General features: G+C 44.5%; 1 protein-coding gene across 1 annotated transcript in view; it reads right to left on the bottom strand.

Annotated features, from left to right (window-relative positions):
• HACD1 (3-hydroxyacyl-CoA dehydratase 1) overlaps nt 1-17,470 on the bottom strand; it is a 31,838-nt gene extending 14,368 nt beyond the window's left edge. Inside the window, exons 1-5 of the mRNA XM_025395519.1 lie at nt 17,156-17,470; nt 5,428-5,545; nt 5,224-5,242; nt 5,058-5,146; nt 849-893 (exon numbers count right to left, since the gene is read on the bottom strand). Coding sequence (XP_025251304.1) covers nt 849-893; nt 5,058-5,146; nt 5,224-5,242; nt 5,428-5,545; nt 17,156-17,412 — 528 coding nt within the window. The 5' untranslated portion in view covers nt 17,413-17,470. The remainder of the gene's footprint in view (nt 1-848; nt 894-5,057; nt 5,147-5,223; nt 5,243-5,427; nt 5,546-17,155) is intronic.
• Between the last annotated feature and the right edge of the window lie 1,256 nt (nt 17,471-18,726).

The following is an 18,726-nucleotide window of genomic DNA, read 5'->3' as shown; positions in this document are numbered from 1 at the left end:
GCCTGTGGTCCCAGCTACTCGGGAGGCTGAGGCAGGAGAATGGCGGGAACCCGGGAGGCGGAGCTTGCAGTGAGCTGAGATCCGGCCACCGCACTCCAGCCTGGGCGACAGAGCCAGACTCAGTCTCAAAAAAAAAAAAAAAAAAAAAAAAAAAAAAAAAAAAAAAAAAAAACAAAAAAAAAACTGTTGCTTTAGGATATATTTGGAGCTCTTCAAATATAAATTTTATCCACATTCCAAACAATACAATTTTAAGTAAGTATGACTATTAAAAATATCTCTGCAACTTAAAGCTAAAAAAATAAAAAAAAAACCAATCGCATTGTATAAATGACATAAATTGTGGCTGCTAGATTGACTCTTAAAATAATTTACATCACAGACCAAAAAACACCATATTTTTGGCACTGCTTATTTAAGCTAATCCCAAAAATGTTTACTGTGCTTTCCAAAACAAAAATGAATGACCAATTCTGAGGTTAAGGATACTACAATAATTTGTCTTACATTTATTTCACTCAAAATATTTATTAATACAATTCCTCTCTGATCATTAAACTTTTAGAATACAAAGCGTAACTCGTATAATTATTATTTAATATTATTAAATAAATAATACAGTTAATATTATTATTAGTTGTATCAGCTAATATCTAAAGCAACAGCACTCTGGCATCATGGGGCTGAAACACAAATTTTAGTTCTCTGGCGTTAGCACATAAAATAAGCACGCACAGGACAATGAGAAACTAAATGGCAAGATATCGCCACCTGGCCCATTTAATGAAGTATGGCAAGTGGTCAAGAAGGCTGAATGTGTAGAAGGAATAACGAGTGATCTCTGTCACAGTCCACGCGACCAGAAAAAGCACCACACTCTCCTCATTCTGGATCTGCAGAATTACAGAGAAATCCAGTGTCATTCAACCTGGAACTTACTTTTCAATGAAGGTACTTACTTTACTTATGTATTGCCTTTTATTTATAATGGGATGTTAGGGTTACGCAGATGCAACACAGAAAACTTCATGCAGTCACCGTTAACATCATTAATTATAAACCTGGAACTTAAATATATCCTATGCACAGGAATAGTTGACCATAGACTGGTTTTTCTTCCCTCGTCCTTCACTTCAGGCAACAACGCTATCGTTGGAGGACAATGTTACCTTGTTGAAACCAAAATCTGACCCTCCTACTTCTCGTAATCATTGACTCACACCTGTTCTACTGTAAGACCAACGCTTGAATTACTCACTCATCTTTGGCCCTTTCACCACTATTTTAATTCACGGTTTTATCATCTCTCATCTGGACTACTGTAACTGTTTCCTAAATAGTCTTTCCTCTCTTTATTCTCCTCATGAATGCAACTTTTCTTTTAAAAAGAAGTCAAGGAAGCAAATAAATAAAAAACAAATTGGAATTAGCTAAGTCCTGTGATTTAAAAGTTTCACTGCTCCCATACTGCTTCACAGAATAGAAGGATGAGCCCTAATACCTGCACACCATATTCAAGATTCTTTACAATCCTTGCTCGGAAATCTCTCCAACTTCATCTACAATTATCAACCCTCCTATCTACTTCTCTCTCTGGTGACACTAGATTTCGTTATTTCCAGAATATGCTCTGAACTTGTGCAATTTAACACGTTATTCCCTCTCACTGGAATGTTACTCTCTTATTCCATAAAAAATCTTTTCCCATCTTTCAAGATTCAGCTAAAACATCTCGCCCTCTAGAAAACTGTCTCCAACCCTCTCCTCTCACCCTGAGCAGTTATTTATTTGCTCACCACCCCTTTTTTTTTTTTTTTTTTTTTTTTTTTTTTTTGAGACAGTCTTGCTCTGTCACCCAAGCTGGAATGCAGTGGTGCAATCTCGGTTCACTACAACCTCCGCCTCCCAGGTTCAAATGATTATTGCGCCTCAGCCTCCAGAGTAGCTGGGATTACATGCCTTGCTAGTTTTTGTATTTTTAGTAGAGACGGGGTCTCACTGTGTTGGCCAGGGTGGTCTCAAACTCCTGATCTCAAGTAATCTGCCTGCCTCAGCCTCCCAAAGTGCTGGGATTACAGGTATGAGCCACCATGCCCAGCCCAACACCCTTCTTCTACTTACTTTGTTCATATCTGTATTGTGGCATTTGCCAGTCTGTACTAAGAGTTGTCTGGCTAACTCTTCTACATGTCAGTGCTCAACATCTGTATCCCTCCTTAAGGGAAGCCTTCTTTCACTGCCTACGTCAGACGAAGTCCCTAGGTATACTGCAATGCATACCGAGCTCTTGCTTCAAAGCACTTAACACTTACATAATTAAATATTTGTTCAGCTTCTCTCCCAAGTTTAGGCTCCACCAGTGGGAACCATGTTTGTATTGTCAACAGCCATATCCCAGCACACTGTCAGGCACAGATGAGGTGCACTATTAGCATCTGTGCATGATTCCAAGTTAAGTGTCCCCCACTTCCCAACAGCCAGTACACTTGACAGCTGGGATTGCCTTGTTCTTTTTTTTTTTTTTTTTTTTTTTTTTTTTGAGACAGAGTCTTGCTCTGTCACCCAGGTTGGAGTGCAGTGACACTATCTCGGCTCACTGCAACCTCTGCCTCTTGAGTTCAAGAGATTCTCCTGCCTCAGCCTCCCGAGTAACTGGGACTACAGGTGTGCACCACCACCCCTGGCTAACTTTTGAATTTTTAGTAGAGACAGGGTTTCACCATGTTGACTAGGCTGGTCTTGAACTCCTGACCTCAAGTGATCCACCCGCCTCAGCCTCCCGAAGTGCTGGGATTACAGGTGTGAGCCACCACGCCCGGCCCACTTTATTCATTTCTGTAAATCCAGAAATTTGAACAGCACCAGGTGTACAGAATGCATTCAATAATATTGGTTGAATTAATTAAGGAGTGCTGAATAGGTACCAGTGGGAAACTACCGTCAGCAAAAAATAAATAGGAACATTAAGGCAGAGATCCTCTGGAGGATAAACGGGGCAGATGGGTCCTGTTTTCTTTTTGGAACTTGCGACTCTCAAGCTTCCCTTTACCTCCATCTCTCTCGTTAATGTCTAGTTAATGCTGTCTTTCTTCTCCTTCATTCTTCAGACTCATGGTGGTCCTAACTCAGCTATCATATTACCTCACTGCCTGGAAGAGTCTCTCTTCTCGTCTGTGAATGCTGCCCTCCTGCTTTTAAACGAGTAGGCAAAGTTGATTAATAGTTTGCCTCTCCCATGCCATGTGCTCGCTGCTGTCTGCACTACCTGCATGGCAGTTGCTGGTTAGGGAACAGGTAAATCATGCAAGTTGAGTGAAAGATACTAGTCACGAGAGATAAAGTATATAAAAGCAGGAGGTCAATGAGCTGTCCCCACACAGACAGGAGGCCAGTGAAGCTAAGAGGAACAGAGAAGAGGTCAGGTGTCAGTCCCCAATCTGAGATAAGAAAGGCATCTGAGAAATGGAAAGGAGGCCAGAGATCTGTCCTCGGGGAGACAGGAGGTTCTGAAGGCTGTCAAGAGGTCAGAAGGGTTCACATGGGAAATGTTCCTGTCATGGGTTTAATTTTTTTTTTTTTTTTTGAGATGGAGTCTCACTCTGTTGCCCAAACTGGAATGCAGTGGTGCGATCTCAGCTCACTGCACCCTCCACCTCCCGGGTTCAAGCAATTCTCCTGCCTCAGCCTCCTGAGTAGCTGGGATGACAGGCGCCCGCCACCACGTCTGGCTAATTTTTGTATTTTTAGTAGAGACGAGGTTTCACCATGTTGGCGAGGCTGGTCTCGAACTCCTGACCCTCAGGTGATTCATCCACCTCGGCCTCCCAAAGTGCTGGGATTACAGGCATGAGCCACCTCGCCCAGCCCTAACATGGGTTTAAAAATGCCCAGTATCTTGACATAGGAGCATGATGTCTATCTCGCCTAAAAGGTTTGAATATTAATTAGATTCAATAATTAGGTCTGTCTCCTGTCATGCCTCAGTAAAAATTGTTTATTTTTCCTTAAGCTCCTTAGCATTTTTTTGAAAATTATTTTTAATTGGAAATTAAAATTGCATATATTTATGGTGTACAACATGATGTTCTGAAATATGTACGCATTGTGAAATGGCTAAATCAAGCTGATGAACCTATGTATTACCATATATACTTATTTATTTGTGGTAAGACCCTATTGTCTTAGCAACTTTCAAATATACAATACATTGCTATTAACTATAGTCACTACATTGCATAATACATTTCTTGAACTTAATTCCTCCTAATTAAAATTTTTATCCTTTGACCCCTTCCAACTTTTAGTCTTTTCCATTTGTTCAGATCTACAGGACTGCATTTACTTTTTATGTCTGTTGCTATAATACTCAATGCTAAATGAGATATAATTTTTTTTTTTTTTTGAGATGGAGTCTCGCTCTGTCACCCAGGCTGGAGGTGCAGTGGCATAATCTCAGCTCACTGCAACCTCTGTCTCTCGGGTTCAAGCAATTCTCCTGCCTCAGCCTCCTGAGTAGCTGGGATTACAGGTGCTCGCCACCATGCCTGGCTAATTTTTGTATTTTTAGTAGGGACAGGGTTTCATCATGTTGGCCAGGCTGGTCTCAAACTCCTGACCTCAGGTGATCCACCTGCCTTGGCCTCCCAAAATGCTGGGATTACAGGTGTGAGCCATTGCCCCTGGCCAGAAATAATAAATTTTATACTGACAACTTTGATTACATAATCAAAGAGGACAACTTGGATTGAAAAGAAACTTCTACAGAAAAGAACATTTTCTGCCGCTTATTTGACAGAGTCTGAATACTAATTTCAAAAACTAGAAAATATCACACGAGAATATATTATGGATATAAGATGCCAATATTTGGTTTTGTTTGTGTTTCAAAGCCAATCTGCTAAGGCACTAAGTCAATGCACAATACCTAAAACTCAAACCCAACTCCTTGTTGTCCAATGCTTCCACTTCCTGAAATACACAAATGTCAATATTTTAGATTCCTATGAATGGAAAGCTTTCCTGCAGGCTCAAGCAGACAACATGTTTGTGTCACTTACTGGTTTTATACTGTGAGTAATGAGCCACACCATAAAGATTCTTGAACTCACTTGGACCCCAGTCACAAGCACAGAAGTAGGTACAATTCCTTAAAAAGAAAAACAAGTCAACTATTGCCCTAAAGGCAATTTAAAATAAAAGTATAAAATTGAAGCAAAAACTCACCAATTAAACAGTGAACTATCTGTAAGCAAATAGAAAAAAATCATTACGTCAATAATAGAAAACATTAAATAAACCACTGTCAACACTGGTATTAAGCAAATCCATAGGTGGTATGTAATCAGCAAAATCATATTGATTTTGCACAACAAAAAATATTCACATAAATATTACAGCAATAGAAAAACAGCATGATGGAAAACTTACCTCAAGCAAAGCAAATGTCTGGAAAAATTTAAGTGTCTTCTGAACACTTTTATATAAACCTCTGTGTGTTCCTTTTTCCATATAAAAACGTACCATGGCAATAGCTAGAACCAACCACCTAAAAAAAAAAAGTATTTTATAAAGTTCTTTCGAACTTAATACCACTGATCTATACATTTGTGTTTACAGCAGCATTATGGAAAATAGTGAAAAGGTGAAAGCAACCGAAGTGTCCATAAGTGAGTGAATGGATACTTGAAATGTGGTCTATACAGATGGGGCGCGGTAGCTCACATCTGTATCCCAGCACTTTGGGAGGCCGAGGCGGGTAGATCACTAGGTCAGGAGATCGAGATCATCCTGGCTAACAGGGTGAAACCCCGTCTCTACTAAAAATACAAAAAATTAGCCGGGTGTGGTGGCAGGCTCTTGAGTCCCAGCTACTCGGGAGGCTGAGGCAGGAGAATGGCGTGAACCCGGGAGGCGGAGTTTGCAGTGAGCTGAGATCGTGCCACTGCACTCCAACCTGGGCGACAGAGCGAGACTCCCTCTCAAAAAAAAAAAAAAAAAAAAAAAAGATAACGTGGTCTATACAGACAATAGAATATTAGCCTTAAAAAGGAAAAGAAATTCTGACATATCATGCAACATGGATAAACCTTGAAGACCTTATGCTATGTGAACTAAGCTAGGCACAAAAGGACTACTACTGTATGATCTTTTTTTCTTTAAAAAATTTCTTTGTTTGCATTATGTGTTGCTGTCATCTTTAACAAATTACTGATTGATTGAGACAGGATCTCACTCTGTCACGCTGGCTGAAGTGCAGTGACGCAATCATGGCTCACTGCTGCCTTGACGTCCAGGGCTCAAGCGATCCTCCCATCTCAGCCTTCCCCATAGCTGGTACTACAGGTGTGCGCCATCATATCCAACTAATTTTTGTATTTTTTGTAGATATGGGTTTTCGCCATGTTGCCCAGGCTGGTCTCAAACTCCTGAACTCAAGCGATCCATCCACCTCAGCCTCCCAAAGTGCTGGGATTACATGATGTGAGCCGCCATGCCTAGCGTGTATGATTTAATTTTTATGAGGTATGCCTAGGGTAGTCAAATTCATAGAGACAGCCCGGGCGCGGTGGCTCAAGCCTGTAATCCCAGCACTTTGGGAGGCCGAGACGGGCGGATCACGAGGTCAGGAGATCGAGACCATCCTGGCTGACACGGTGAAACCCCGTCTCTACTAAAAAATACAAAAAAACTAGCTGGGCGAGGTGGCGGGCGCCTGTAGTCCCAGCTACTCGGGAGGCTGAGGCAGGAGAATGGCATGAACCCGGGAGGCGGAGCTTGTAGTGAGCCAAGATCAGCCACTGCACTCCAGCCTGGGCGGCAGAGCGAGACTCTGTCTCAAAAAAAAAAAAAAAAAAAAAAATTCATAGAGACAGAAAGTAGGATAGTGGTGGCTAGGGGCTGGGGACAGATGGGGCAATGAGGAGTTAGTGTTCACTGGGTGCAGAGTTTCAGTTTTGCAAGATGAAAAGTTATGGAGACAGAAGGAAGTAATAGTTACACAAAAATGTGAATGTGCTTAATGCCACTGAACTTATACTTTAAAAAGGTTAAGTGGGCCGGGTGCAGCGGCTCACGCCTGGAATCCCAGCACTTTGGAAGGCAGAGGCAGGCGGATCACCCGAGGCCAGAAGTTCGAGACCAGTCTGGCCAACACGGTGAAACCCCGTCTCTACTAAAAATACAAAAATTAGCCAGACGTGGTGGCGCACGCCTGTAGTCCCAACTACTCGGGAGGCTGAGGCAGGAGAATCGCTCCAACCCGGGAGGCGGAGGTCGCAGTGAGCAGAGATCACACCACTGCACTCCAGCCTGGGTGACAGAGCAAGACTCCATCTCGGGACAAAAAAAAGTCATCAATTAATATTTACTTAATTTTCACTAAAACAACAACAACAATGACAACAATTGCCAAGCCACAGGTAGGAGATCAGCCATGGGCCTGCTTTCAGAAAGGTTGCTTAAAAAAAAAAAAAGGGACAGGCACAGTGGCTCACCCCTGTAATCCCAACACCTTGGAAGGTTGAGGTGGGTGGATCACCTGAGGTCAGGAGTTCGACACCAGCCTGGCCAACACAGCAAAACCCCGTCTCTATTAAAAATACAAAAATTAGCCAGGTGTGGTGGTGGGCACCTGTAGTCCCAGCTACTTGGGAGGCTGAGACAGGAGAATTGTTTGAACCCGTGAGGCGGAGGTTGCAGTGAGCTGAGATGGTGCCACTGCACTCTAGCCTGGGTGACAGAGTGAGACTCTGTTTCACACCAAAAAAAAAAAAAAAAAAGAAAGAAAAGAAAAAGAAAAAGAAAAAAAAGAAAAGAAAAAACAGCCTGGGCAACATGGCAAGATCCCGTCTCTACAAAAAAAATTTTAGAGGCATGGTGGCACATGCCTGTGGTTCCAGCTACTTGGAAGGCTGAGGTGGGAGAATCACTTGAGCACAGAGGCTCTGGTTGCAGTAAGCCATGTTTGTGCCACTGTAATCCAGCCTGTGCAACAGAGACCCTGTATTAAAAAAAAAAAAAAAAGAGAGAGAGAGAAAGAAAAAGAAATACTATATGCCCTCGCTATTAAACTTACGTTTGCATATAAATATAGCTTATGTTCTGTGAAGTAATGGTACTTTAAATGTAGGCTAGACTTGTAGAGACCAGCTGTCTCATACTACTTCTTACTCTTCCTGAAGTCATCAATAAGAAGTTATTTTTTTCCAGTTTCCCTTGCAATTACAAAAGCACGTTTAAGTAACTTACCTCATCTGTAGCTTTTTAAAAGCTCTAATAACTCACCCAGGGAAATGAGGAGCTACCCTAGTCTTTTTAGATAGTCTCCAAAGAGTCTAGTAAGTGGATTTATGAAATATAAAATTATCATGCAGTTTTAACTTTTTAAAACAAACAACACTCATACAGTGGACCAATGGCTTGAAAAGATCCCTGCAAAGAATCTACTAACTGAATCTGATGAAAATGCGTGCTCAAGAGAACAATAAGATGGCAGAATGACACTTCTATTCCTAGAACATAAGGTAAAAGCAGTGACTTGTTCATCAGATTGGCAAGAAGTCAAGTAAGTATCTGAAAGGAACACAAGGACCTTTGAAATGCAGACATATTCATGGTAATAACAATGACAATAATAAGTGTATTGTCAGAGTGCTTTCTATGTCCTAGACACTGTTTTCAATGCATAACATACTAACCGCAAATCCTCACAATAACCCTGTGAGGTTATTTTATTGAATATGAGGGTCTTCTATTATCCTATTGAATATGAAGGTCTTCTATTATCCTATTTCACTACTGAAAAATAGGCAGAGAGGGTCACACAGCCACCACTAAGCTCAGAGTATATGCTCTTAAGCCACTATGCTGTATCAGTCTGGCTCTAAGTATATACTGTGCCCTGAGATACCAGCTAATCATAGCAATTCACATTTACATTATATTTTTTGTGTTATATGGAGAGCCTATGCTCAAATATTTTGATAGTAGCATGCTATCCAAAAAGTTTGAAGGCCACTCTTTTAGATGAGAAAATCATCTTCCAGAGACATTGAGTTACTTACCTGAGTCTTAAGAGTAAGTTAATGATTGAGTCTGAAACAGAACCTGTGTAGTTTCTAGACTCCCTAGTCCTGACCCCTTTCCACTCTTTCCTAGCTTCACTGTGGCTATGACTGATGGATTCATCTCATGTGAGTGCCGACACTGAACTCAGTGCTGGACTGATCCTGTGGCACTAATTTGAATCATGCTTTAGGTACCTTCCACAACTAAAGTGTTATGATTTTATTATCTTCAATTCCAAGTCCCCGTATTTCTTCTAAGAAAACAAAAGGTTTATTAAGATATTTTCATTCACATTTTCCATACGCTTGTCTTTTTCAGGTGAATCCAAATCAGATGTCCACAAAAGATAAGTTTGAGAGGCAATTATTAACCTACCAATCAAAGGAGTCATTTGGACGGCAAGTTTTCTACATTTTTAAACAGCATTGTATAAAACTCCATGCATCGTTAACATTATAACAAGTTCTACTGTTGTTCCATAGGTGGCAGTATTGTACCACCTAGCACAGTATCATGATCATGCCACTCACTAAACTGTGGGAAATAAAAGAAATTAACAGACTCAGGGGTTTGAAAGGACCCATCAAACCATCTATTCTAACCTCTTGTCTGTTTTTCCATAAATAAGGCCAGGAGCCAATTGAATCAGGGTTCACTTCCTAAGCCCTCCATCACAAGGGGTGACAGTCAAAGTCTTCTAAGGGTCCTGTATTGAACTAGTTTTGAACTTCCTTCATCCATCTGCTTAGTAACTATAATAAAACAAACAGAAAATATTTCAAAAGCAATTGGAATTTCTGCAATTAGGATTTTTTTTTTTTTAGACAGATTCTCGCTGTGGCCCCCAGGCTGGAGTGAGTGGTGTGCCTGTGGCTCATGGCAGCCTTGGGTTCCCACGCTTCAGCAATCTTCCCACCTCAGCCTCCCGAATAGCTGGGACCATAGGGGTGTACCATCACATCTGGCTCATTATTGTTCTTGCTGTTGTGGGTTTTTTTTTTTTTTTTTTTTGGTAGAGATGGGGTCTCCCTACATTGCCTAGCCTAATCTTGAACTCCTGGGCTCAAGCCATCTGCCTGCCTCAGCCTCCCAAAGTAATGGGATTACAGGTGTGAGCCACTGCACCTGGCCAGACTCTCTCTTTTGTGATACTAGCAGTTACTGATGATCATTGCCTAGATCCATTATTTCAATAATTATTGAAAAACAATATTCTAGCTTGCTATTTCCTTTGTATACCTCCTTTAGCCATTTGGAGGCTTGTACCGAAGATAGTCTTCAACTTTCATACACTCCATACTTAACTTTTTTTTTTTTTTTGAGATGGAGTCTTGCTCTGTCACCCAGTCTGATGCAATTTCAGCTCACTGCAACCTCAACCTCCCAGGTTCAAGTGATTCTCATGCCTCAGCCTCCAGAGTGGCTGGGATTACAGGTACCTGACACCACACCCAGCTAATTTTTGTATTTTTAGTAGAGATGGGGTTTCAACATGTTGGCCAGGCTGGTCTCGAACTCCTGACCTCTAGTGATCTGCCTGCCTCAGCCTCCCAAAGTGCTGGGATTACAGGCATGAGCCACCATGTCTGGCCCATACTTTCATACATTGTTCACTGACACATCTAAACTGCCTTTTCTAGATAAAAGTTATACTTTCCTTTAGCCGCCAGTTTGTGAGTGCTTCCACTGATTGTACACCAGCACTCATGCCAATAATGAGTCAAGCTGAAAGATTCATAAAAGAAAAAACATCCGAGAAACTGATTTTCACTAAGATTAAGACACCTGCTCTTTGAAAGGCGCTGTTAAAAGAATAAAAAGTCAAGCCCAAACTGGAAGAAAATATTTGCAAATCATGTATCTGGTAAAGCACTTGTATCCAGATTGTATAAAGAACTTTCAAAACTCAGTAATAGGAAATCAAACAGCCCATTAAAGAAAAAAATGGGCAAAAGGTTTTCTTTTTTTCTTTTTTTCTTTTTTTTTTTTTTTTTTGAGACGGAGTCTCAGTCTGTTGCCCAGGCTGGAGTGCAGTGGCACGATCTTGGCTCACTGCAAGCTCCACCTCCGGGTTCACACCATTCTCTTGCCTCAGCCTCCAGAGTAGCTGAGACTATAGGCGCCTGCCACCACGCCCAGCTAATTTGTCCTGCTTTTAATAGAAACAGGGTTTCACGGTGTTAGCCAGGATGGTCTCGATCTCCTGACCTCGTGATCCACTCACCTCGGCTTCCTAAAGTGCTAGGATTACAGGCGTGAGCCACCATGCCCAGCTAAAAATGGGCAAAAGATTTGAACCAACACTATACCCAAGAAGATATACGATTGGCAAGTGAAGCACACGAAAAGATACTCAGTATCATTAGTTACTAGGGAAAACAAAATCAAAATCCCAAAGAGATAACACAATATACTTCTCAGAATGTCTAAAATTACAATGACTGACCACAGCAAGGGTTGGGAAGGATGTGCACCAATGGGAAGTCCTATTCATTGCCAGAGGGAAGATAAAAGGGTATAACCACTTTGGAAACCAGTTTGGCAGTTTCATAAGAAATTACACTTTGGCAGGCCAAGGCGGGTGGATCACTTGAGGTCAGGAGTTTGAGACCAGCCTGACCAAGCTGGTGAAACCCCGTCTTTACTAAAAATACAAGAAAATTAGCCAGGCGTGGTAGCGCAACACCTGTCATCCCAGCCACACAAGAAGCTGATGGGTGGATTGCTTGGGCCCAGGAGTTCAAGACCAGCCTGGGCAACATGGCAAAACCTTGTCTCTACAAAAAATTTTAAAAATAGCCATGTGGTGGCATGTGCCTGTAGTCCCAGCTGGTTGGGAGGCTGAGGTGGGAGGATCACTTGAGCCTGGGAGGCTGAGCAGTGAGCTGAGCTGGTGCTACTGCACTCCAGAGCCAGACTCTGTCTTAAAAAAAAAAAAAGACTATTTTAAATAAACCACTAGGAATAAAAATGAACATTTTAAACATCCACTGTGCAGCAGGCATCCTGCTAAGAACTTCATATCCATTATCTCTTTATTCCTTTATAAGCTAGCTAAGTAGTTGTGCTGTTCCAACTTTACAGATGAGAAAACTAAGAGTCAGAGAGGTTAAGTAGCTTATCTGAGGTTACCCAGCTACAAAGGAATGAGACACAACCTTTAAACCACACCTTTCTGTATTGTGTACAGACTAAAATCCAAACATGTTAGCAAAGCATCTAAGGCCCAGTGCAATGGCCCAAGCTACCTGTCCGTCTTCATTTCCCACTCTACACTTCAGGCCCTCTTCTTTTTTTATTTTGGAGACAGAGTCTCGCTCTGTCCCCAAGGCTGGAGTGCAGTGGCGTGCTCTCGGCTCACTGCAACCTCTGCCTCCCGGGTTCAAGCGATTCTCCTGCCTCAGCCTCCCGAGTAGCTGGGACTATGGGTGCATGCCACCATACCCAGCTACTTTTTTGTATTTTTAGTTGAGATGGGATTTCACTGTGTTAGCCAGGATGGTCTCGATCTCCTGACCTCGTGATCCACTCGCCTTGGCCTCAAGTGCTGGGATTACAGGCGTGAGCCACCGCACCCGGCCCAGGCCCTCTTCTTGATGCCGTAACAGATGTCTTGCAGTTTCAGATCTCTGTTCTCTAACTCATGCTGTTTCCCCGCTTATGCCTACTAAGTCCTTCACCGCTCAGTTTAAATGCTGTGATCTCTCACAGAAAACTTTCTGTAATTCTCCCTGTCCGTCCTCTGACACATCTGCTTAGCACTTATCTCATTATTTTAGTGCAATTGTTGTTTATACATTAATGCCCCAGGTTACCCTGCTTTAAGGACAAGGCCTAAAGTATTTGAAGGACAATGCATTTATATATACGGGCTCAAAAGTATTTGTCGGAAAGAAAGAGAGAGAGAGAGGGAGGGAGAGAAATGCCCACTTCCCTATTATGAGCAAGTGCCATAAAAATCCTTACATCTGGCCGGGCGCAGTGGCTCATGCCTGTAATCCCAGCACTTTGGGAGGCTGAGGTGGGCGGATGACGAGGTCAGGAGATTGACATCATGAGGTCAGGAGATTGAGACCATCCTGGCTAACACAGTGAAACCCCATTTCTACTAAAAAATACAAAAAAAAAAAATTAGCTGGGTGAAATTAGCTGGGTGTGGTGGTGGGCACCTGTAGTCCCAGCTACTCAGGAGGCTGAGGCAGGAGAATGGCATGAACCCGGGAGGCGGAGCTTGCAGTGAGCTGAGATTGTACCACTGCCCTCCAGCCTGGGTGACAGAGTGAGACTCCATCTCAAAAAAAAAAAAAAAAAAAAAATCCTTACATCTGCCAGGCATGGTAGTAGCACTCACCTGTAATCCCAACTACTCAGGAGGTGAACGCAGGAAGATCGCTTGAGCCAGGAGTTTGAGGCCAGCCTAGGCAACAAAGCTAGACCCCATCCCCCCAACAAAAAAAAACCCCAAAATCCCTACATCCTTTAAAGGTATAATTCTACTTCTGGGAATTTATTACACTAAGCCACTAATTGAACAGAAACAAATAAAAGTAAAATGTCAGGCCGGGCGCGGTGGCTCAAGCCTGTAATCCCAGCACTTTGGGAGGCCGAGACGGGCGGATCACGAGGTCAGGAGATCGAGACCATCCTGGCTAACACGGTGAAACCCCGTCTCTACTAAAAAAATACAAAAAACTAGCCGGGCGAGGTGGCGGGCGCCTGTAGTCCCAGCTACTCGGGAGGCTGAGGCAGGAGAATGGCGGGAACCCGGAAGGCGGAGCTTGCAGTGAGCTGAGACCCGGCCACAGCACTCCAGCCTGGGCGACAGAGCGAGACTCCGTCTCAAAAAAAAAAAAAAGTAAAATGTCATTAGGGGCATGATTTAATCCATTATTGTGTATTAATTCTATACACTCATATGTAACTATCAAAAAGTGTAATTATGAAAACCATATGGCCAGGCGCGGTGGCTCATGCTTGTAATCCCAGCACTTTGGGAGGCCGAGGTGGGCGGATCATGAGGTCAGGAGATCAAGACCATCCTGGCTAACATGGTGAAACCCCATCTCTACTAAAAATACAAAAAAAAAAAGCTGGGCGTGGTGGCAGGCGCCTGTAGTCCCAGGTACTCGGGAGGCTGAGGCAGGAGTATGGCATGAACCCCGGAGGCGGAGTTTGCATTGAGCCCAGATCGTGCCATTGCACCCCAGCCTGGACAACAGTGCGAAACTCCATCTCAAAAAAAAAAATGAAAGAAAAAGAAAGAAAACCATATGAAAACCTGACAGACTATTAAGTGAAAATGGAAAAATATACAATAAAGCAGATATTATAACAGTGCTGTAATACATTCACTCATTCATTCATTCAAATATGTATTGAGTACTTCATGGAGTTTACACTCTAATGGAGATGACAGACAATAAGCCCTGAGAATAAGTAAAATGTATTGTACAGTCATATGAAAGAAAGTGGGAGGGAGAAAAATAAACAGGCAAGGGAGATAAGGAGTATGTGTTTCACTATTCAACTTAAGATGGCCAGGTAAGGCCTCCTTGAGAATGTGGTTTTCAGTAAAAACTTGGAAGAGGTCAGATATTCATACGAATGATAAAAAGAAAATGAAAGTATGTGATAGGCTTATAAAATGATGAGTTGTTTTTTACATTTATGCACAATTTTATAAGATTTCTTAAATACAGTTCCCTTTGCAATTTGGGGTGTGTGTTTTGCTTTTGAGATGGGGTCTTGTTATGCGGCCCAGGCTGGTCTTAAACTACTGGGCTCAAGCAATCCTCCTACCTCAGTCTCCTGAGTAGCTGGGATTACAGGCGCATACCACTGTTCCCAGCTTGTTTTGAAAATTGTTACAAAAAAAAAAATAAACGTGCCAAAGTTGTGCTAAGAGAAATAAAACAAGTTAAATGAACAAAAAGAACCTCAACTAGTCCTCTGCTGTCCACCCCATGAAACATGTAAGTTCTTGTCCCAATTTCAACACTACAACTTCTTCAACCTTATTTACCACTATTTACCAACAGCATCCTCCAGTTCAATCAAGAGAATACATCAGGCTTGCATATCATGCCTATTTCCAGAATTTATATCACCTGAAATGTCTACTCTCTATGTATGCACATCTTATTCCTTCTTCAAATCTCAATGCCTCTAGAAAGCCTCCGAAGAGTCAGTTACAGAGATTATTCCATTTCATTATCCCTTATTTTGTAAATATGACAAGGAAACATCTCAATAGAGGCAGAGGGAGACAAGTTTAGAATAAGCCCTGATTTGCCGGGGAAGGGTCAGAGGGACAGAATGGAGAAAGCATTTAATTCTGCGCCAGGTAAGGCAGGAGACCGGGAAAACTTCAAAGAGGTCTATCTGATTAGAAGTCATGGGAATAATAGGAGAACATTATACAAAAGTGAAAAACCTGAGCAAAGAAGCAGAGTGCTGTGAAAATACATGATGCTTTGAGGGAAGAGTGAGTCAGAGATACCAAATTCAAGTTGACTGGAAAGGGGACTCGGGAGCAGATTGCAAAAAGCCTTGAATGGCAGACAGCCTGAATCCCTTATGTCAGGGTGGAGGTGGCAGAGAGTCACTGAAGTCTTTAAACTGGAGCTATGCATTGATGTTCATTTTTGAAATATAAGTTGGCTTTCAACAGAGAGAGTCAATTGAAGAGAGAAGGGACAGACACCCAGTTAACACAAGGCAGATATTTCAAAATGTTTACTGGCTAGGTGTGGTGGCTCACACCTGTAATCCCAGCACTTTGGGAAGCCGACGTGGGAGCATCACTTGAGAACATCCTGGGCAATATAGCGAAAACCTGTCTTTACAGAAATTATTATTATTATTTTATTTTTGTGTGTGAGACAGAGTCTCGCTCTGTCATCCAGACTGGAGTGCAGTAGCATTCTCTCTCAGCCTTCTGGGTTCAAGCGATTCTCGTGCCTCAGCCTCACAAGTAGCTGAGATTACAGTCGTGTGCCACCACGTCCGGCTAATTTTTGTATTTTTAATAGAGACGGGGTTTTGCCATGTTGGCCAGGCTGGTCTCGAACTCCTGGCCTCAAGCGATCCACCCGACTCAGTCTCCCAAAGTGCTGGGACTACAGACGTGAGCCACTGTGCCCAGCCTACTCTACAAAAATTATTTTTAATTAGCTGGGGATGGTGGTGTGCGCCTGTAGTCCCAGCTACTCAGGAGGTGAGCCGAGATCGCGCCACTGCACTCCAGCCTGGGCGACACAGCGAGACTCCGTCTCAAAAAATAAAATGAAAAATAAAAATAAAAATAAAAATACTAAATTTTTCCTAGCATTTACATAAGTTAATACTTCGAGTGATAATGGGAAAATAACTTTTTTAAAAGACAGTGCAATTAGAAATAGAAAAGCATTTTCTCAACAGATTTTGAGAAGCAGTTGACACAGAAGTCACTTTGACAGCTCTGCGAAGAGCGACAGTCATTGTGTAACCTTAACTTGCAAGTCATACTCAAAGCCAAAAATCAAGGTCCAGAGTATCAGCCACGGAGTCTGAGGCCATAAAGATGCTGGGCAGGAGCTCCAGGCTGAGATAAAGGGGTTGGTTATTTCAAAATCGTCCAAAGTGACAAGCTCTAAGACGTGCTGTGCTTTTAAAAAAAAAAAAAAAAAAAAGTCACGGTGAAATTAACAGGGGAGAAAACTCTGCCCAGTGATCGCAGCGTGAGGCTCCGCGCTCTGGAGACCATCGGGTGGCCAGGGCACGGCGCTCCTTCAACAGCAGCGAAGGCAGCGGCGCCCAGGCCGCAGCCGCCTCCCCCGCCGGCCGGCCCCGCATTCCTGCCCGGATCTATACTTAACCTCCGGCCAGCGCCCCGCCGTGCACCGTATTAGGCAATGCCCGGAGCGCAGGGCCCGGCCCCCCCCGCCCGCTCCATTCAACCCCGGCGGTGGCCGCGGCGACAGCTCCCTTCCCCCACGGCCGCTGCCCGCACCCCCCGCGTCCCTCATACCCCGGCCCGCGCCCCCTGAGCCCGGAACCTCCGCGGACCGCGGCGCGGGGTGGGCCTGAGGGCGCCCAGCGGCGCGCGTACCCCGCGGTCATGGCGATGTTGTAGAAGGTGAGCCAGGCGGTGGCCAAGAGCCCCAGGCGCCTCCGCTTGCCGGGGGCCTCCCGGTCCTCGCCGGCCTCCGAGGCGCCGCCGTTGGTGCCGTCCTCGTCGCTGGACGCCATGGTGGCCGCGCACCCGGGGGACGTGGGAGAGAGTAGCAGGAGCGTGGGAGGGGACCCTGCCCAGCGCGCAGCCCGAGCACCGCTGCCCAATGCCGCCGCCTCCGTCAGGCGCCCCATGTGCCACGCGCAGGGGGCTCGGCGGAGCCAGCCGCACCGCGAGGGGGAGGAGCGGACGCCCCCGGCCACTGCCCGCCACGCCCCCGCCCCGCCCCGCCCCTTGGGAGCGCGCGCGGCTTGGGGGCCAGAACGCCTGGCCCCGGCAATGGGGATCCAGAACCCGTGACCCCCGGCACGCTTTCCAGGCGGCGCTGTAGTTTCCGCTCCCGAGGAAAGTGCACCCGCCTCTCTAGCTGGGGGCCTCTTCATAGAGAGACGCCCAGACGCCTTGAGCCCTGGCGATGTGCGCCCTGCGAGTATTTAATGAGGACACAGGGAATGCACCTGAACTTGGCGTGGCTCTGCCCGCCTGGCCTTTTGTAAGGCAGTTTCTCAATGCGCAGGTAGGGAGCGGGATCTTCCCGCCGCTCATTCTTTTCTTTTTAGAGACGCGGTCTCAGTCTGTCTCCCAGGCTGGAGGGCAGTGACTCGAATATAGCTCACTGCAACTTCGTGGGCTCTAGCGATCTTCCCACCTCTGCCTCCCAAAGGTCTGTGATTACAAGCCTGAGCCACAGCGCTGGGTCAAACATTCATTCATTCTTAAGAGCTTCTGGGGAAGAAACGCCCATTTCGCCCTGTTTCCCGTTTACCAGGGAATCCAACAGGTAGTCCAACAGTTCTTCTAACAGTGAGAAGACCGTCCCACTTGCATGATTTATTTTTTTAGAGTCTGGAGTGCAGTGGTGTGATCTCGGCTCACTGCAACATCCGCCTCCCTGATTCAAGAGATTCTCCTGCCTCAGCCTCCCAAGTAGCTGGAACTACAGTCATGCACCACCACCCCCGGCTGATTTTTGTTATTTTTAGTAGAGACGGTTTCACCATGTTTGCCAGGCTGCTCCTGAACTCCTGGCCTCAAGTGATCCACCCGTCTTGGCTTCCCAAAGTGCTGGGATTACAGGCGTGAGCCACCTCTCCCGGCCCCACTTGTGTGAATTTTACCGGAGCGTGTGTGTGTGTCTGTGTGTGTGTGTGTGTCTACCAAGTATTAGGCCTCTGAGCCCAAGCTAAGCCATCATATCCCCTCTGACCGGCACCCACGTATACATCCAGATGGCCTGAAGTAACTGAAGAATCACAAAAGAAGTGAAAATGGCTGGTTTCTGCTTTAACTGATGACATGACCTTGTGAAATTCCTTCTCCTGGCTCAGAAGCTCCCCCACTGAGCACCTTGTGACCCCCACCCCTGCTGGCCAGAGAACAACCCCCTTTGACTGTAATTTTCCACTACCTACCCAAATCCTATAAAACGGCCCCACCCCTATCTCCCT

Source organism: Theropithecus gelada, chromosome 9 (assembly GCF_003255815.1).
Source record: "Theropithecus gelada isolate Dixy chromosome 9, Tgel_1.0, whole genome shotgun sequence".
NCBI lineage: Eukaryota > Metazoa > Chordata > Mammalia > Primates > Cercopithecidae > Theropithecus > Theropithecus gelada.
Note: the sequence above shows the minus strand (reverse complement) of the source record. Positions and strands in the feature narration are given on the sequence as shown.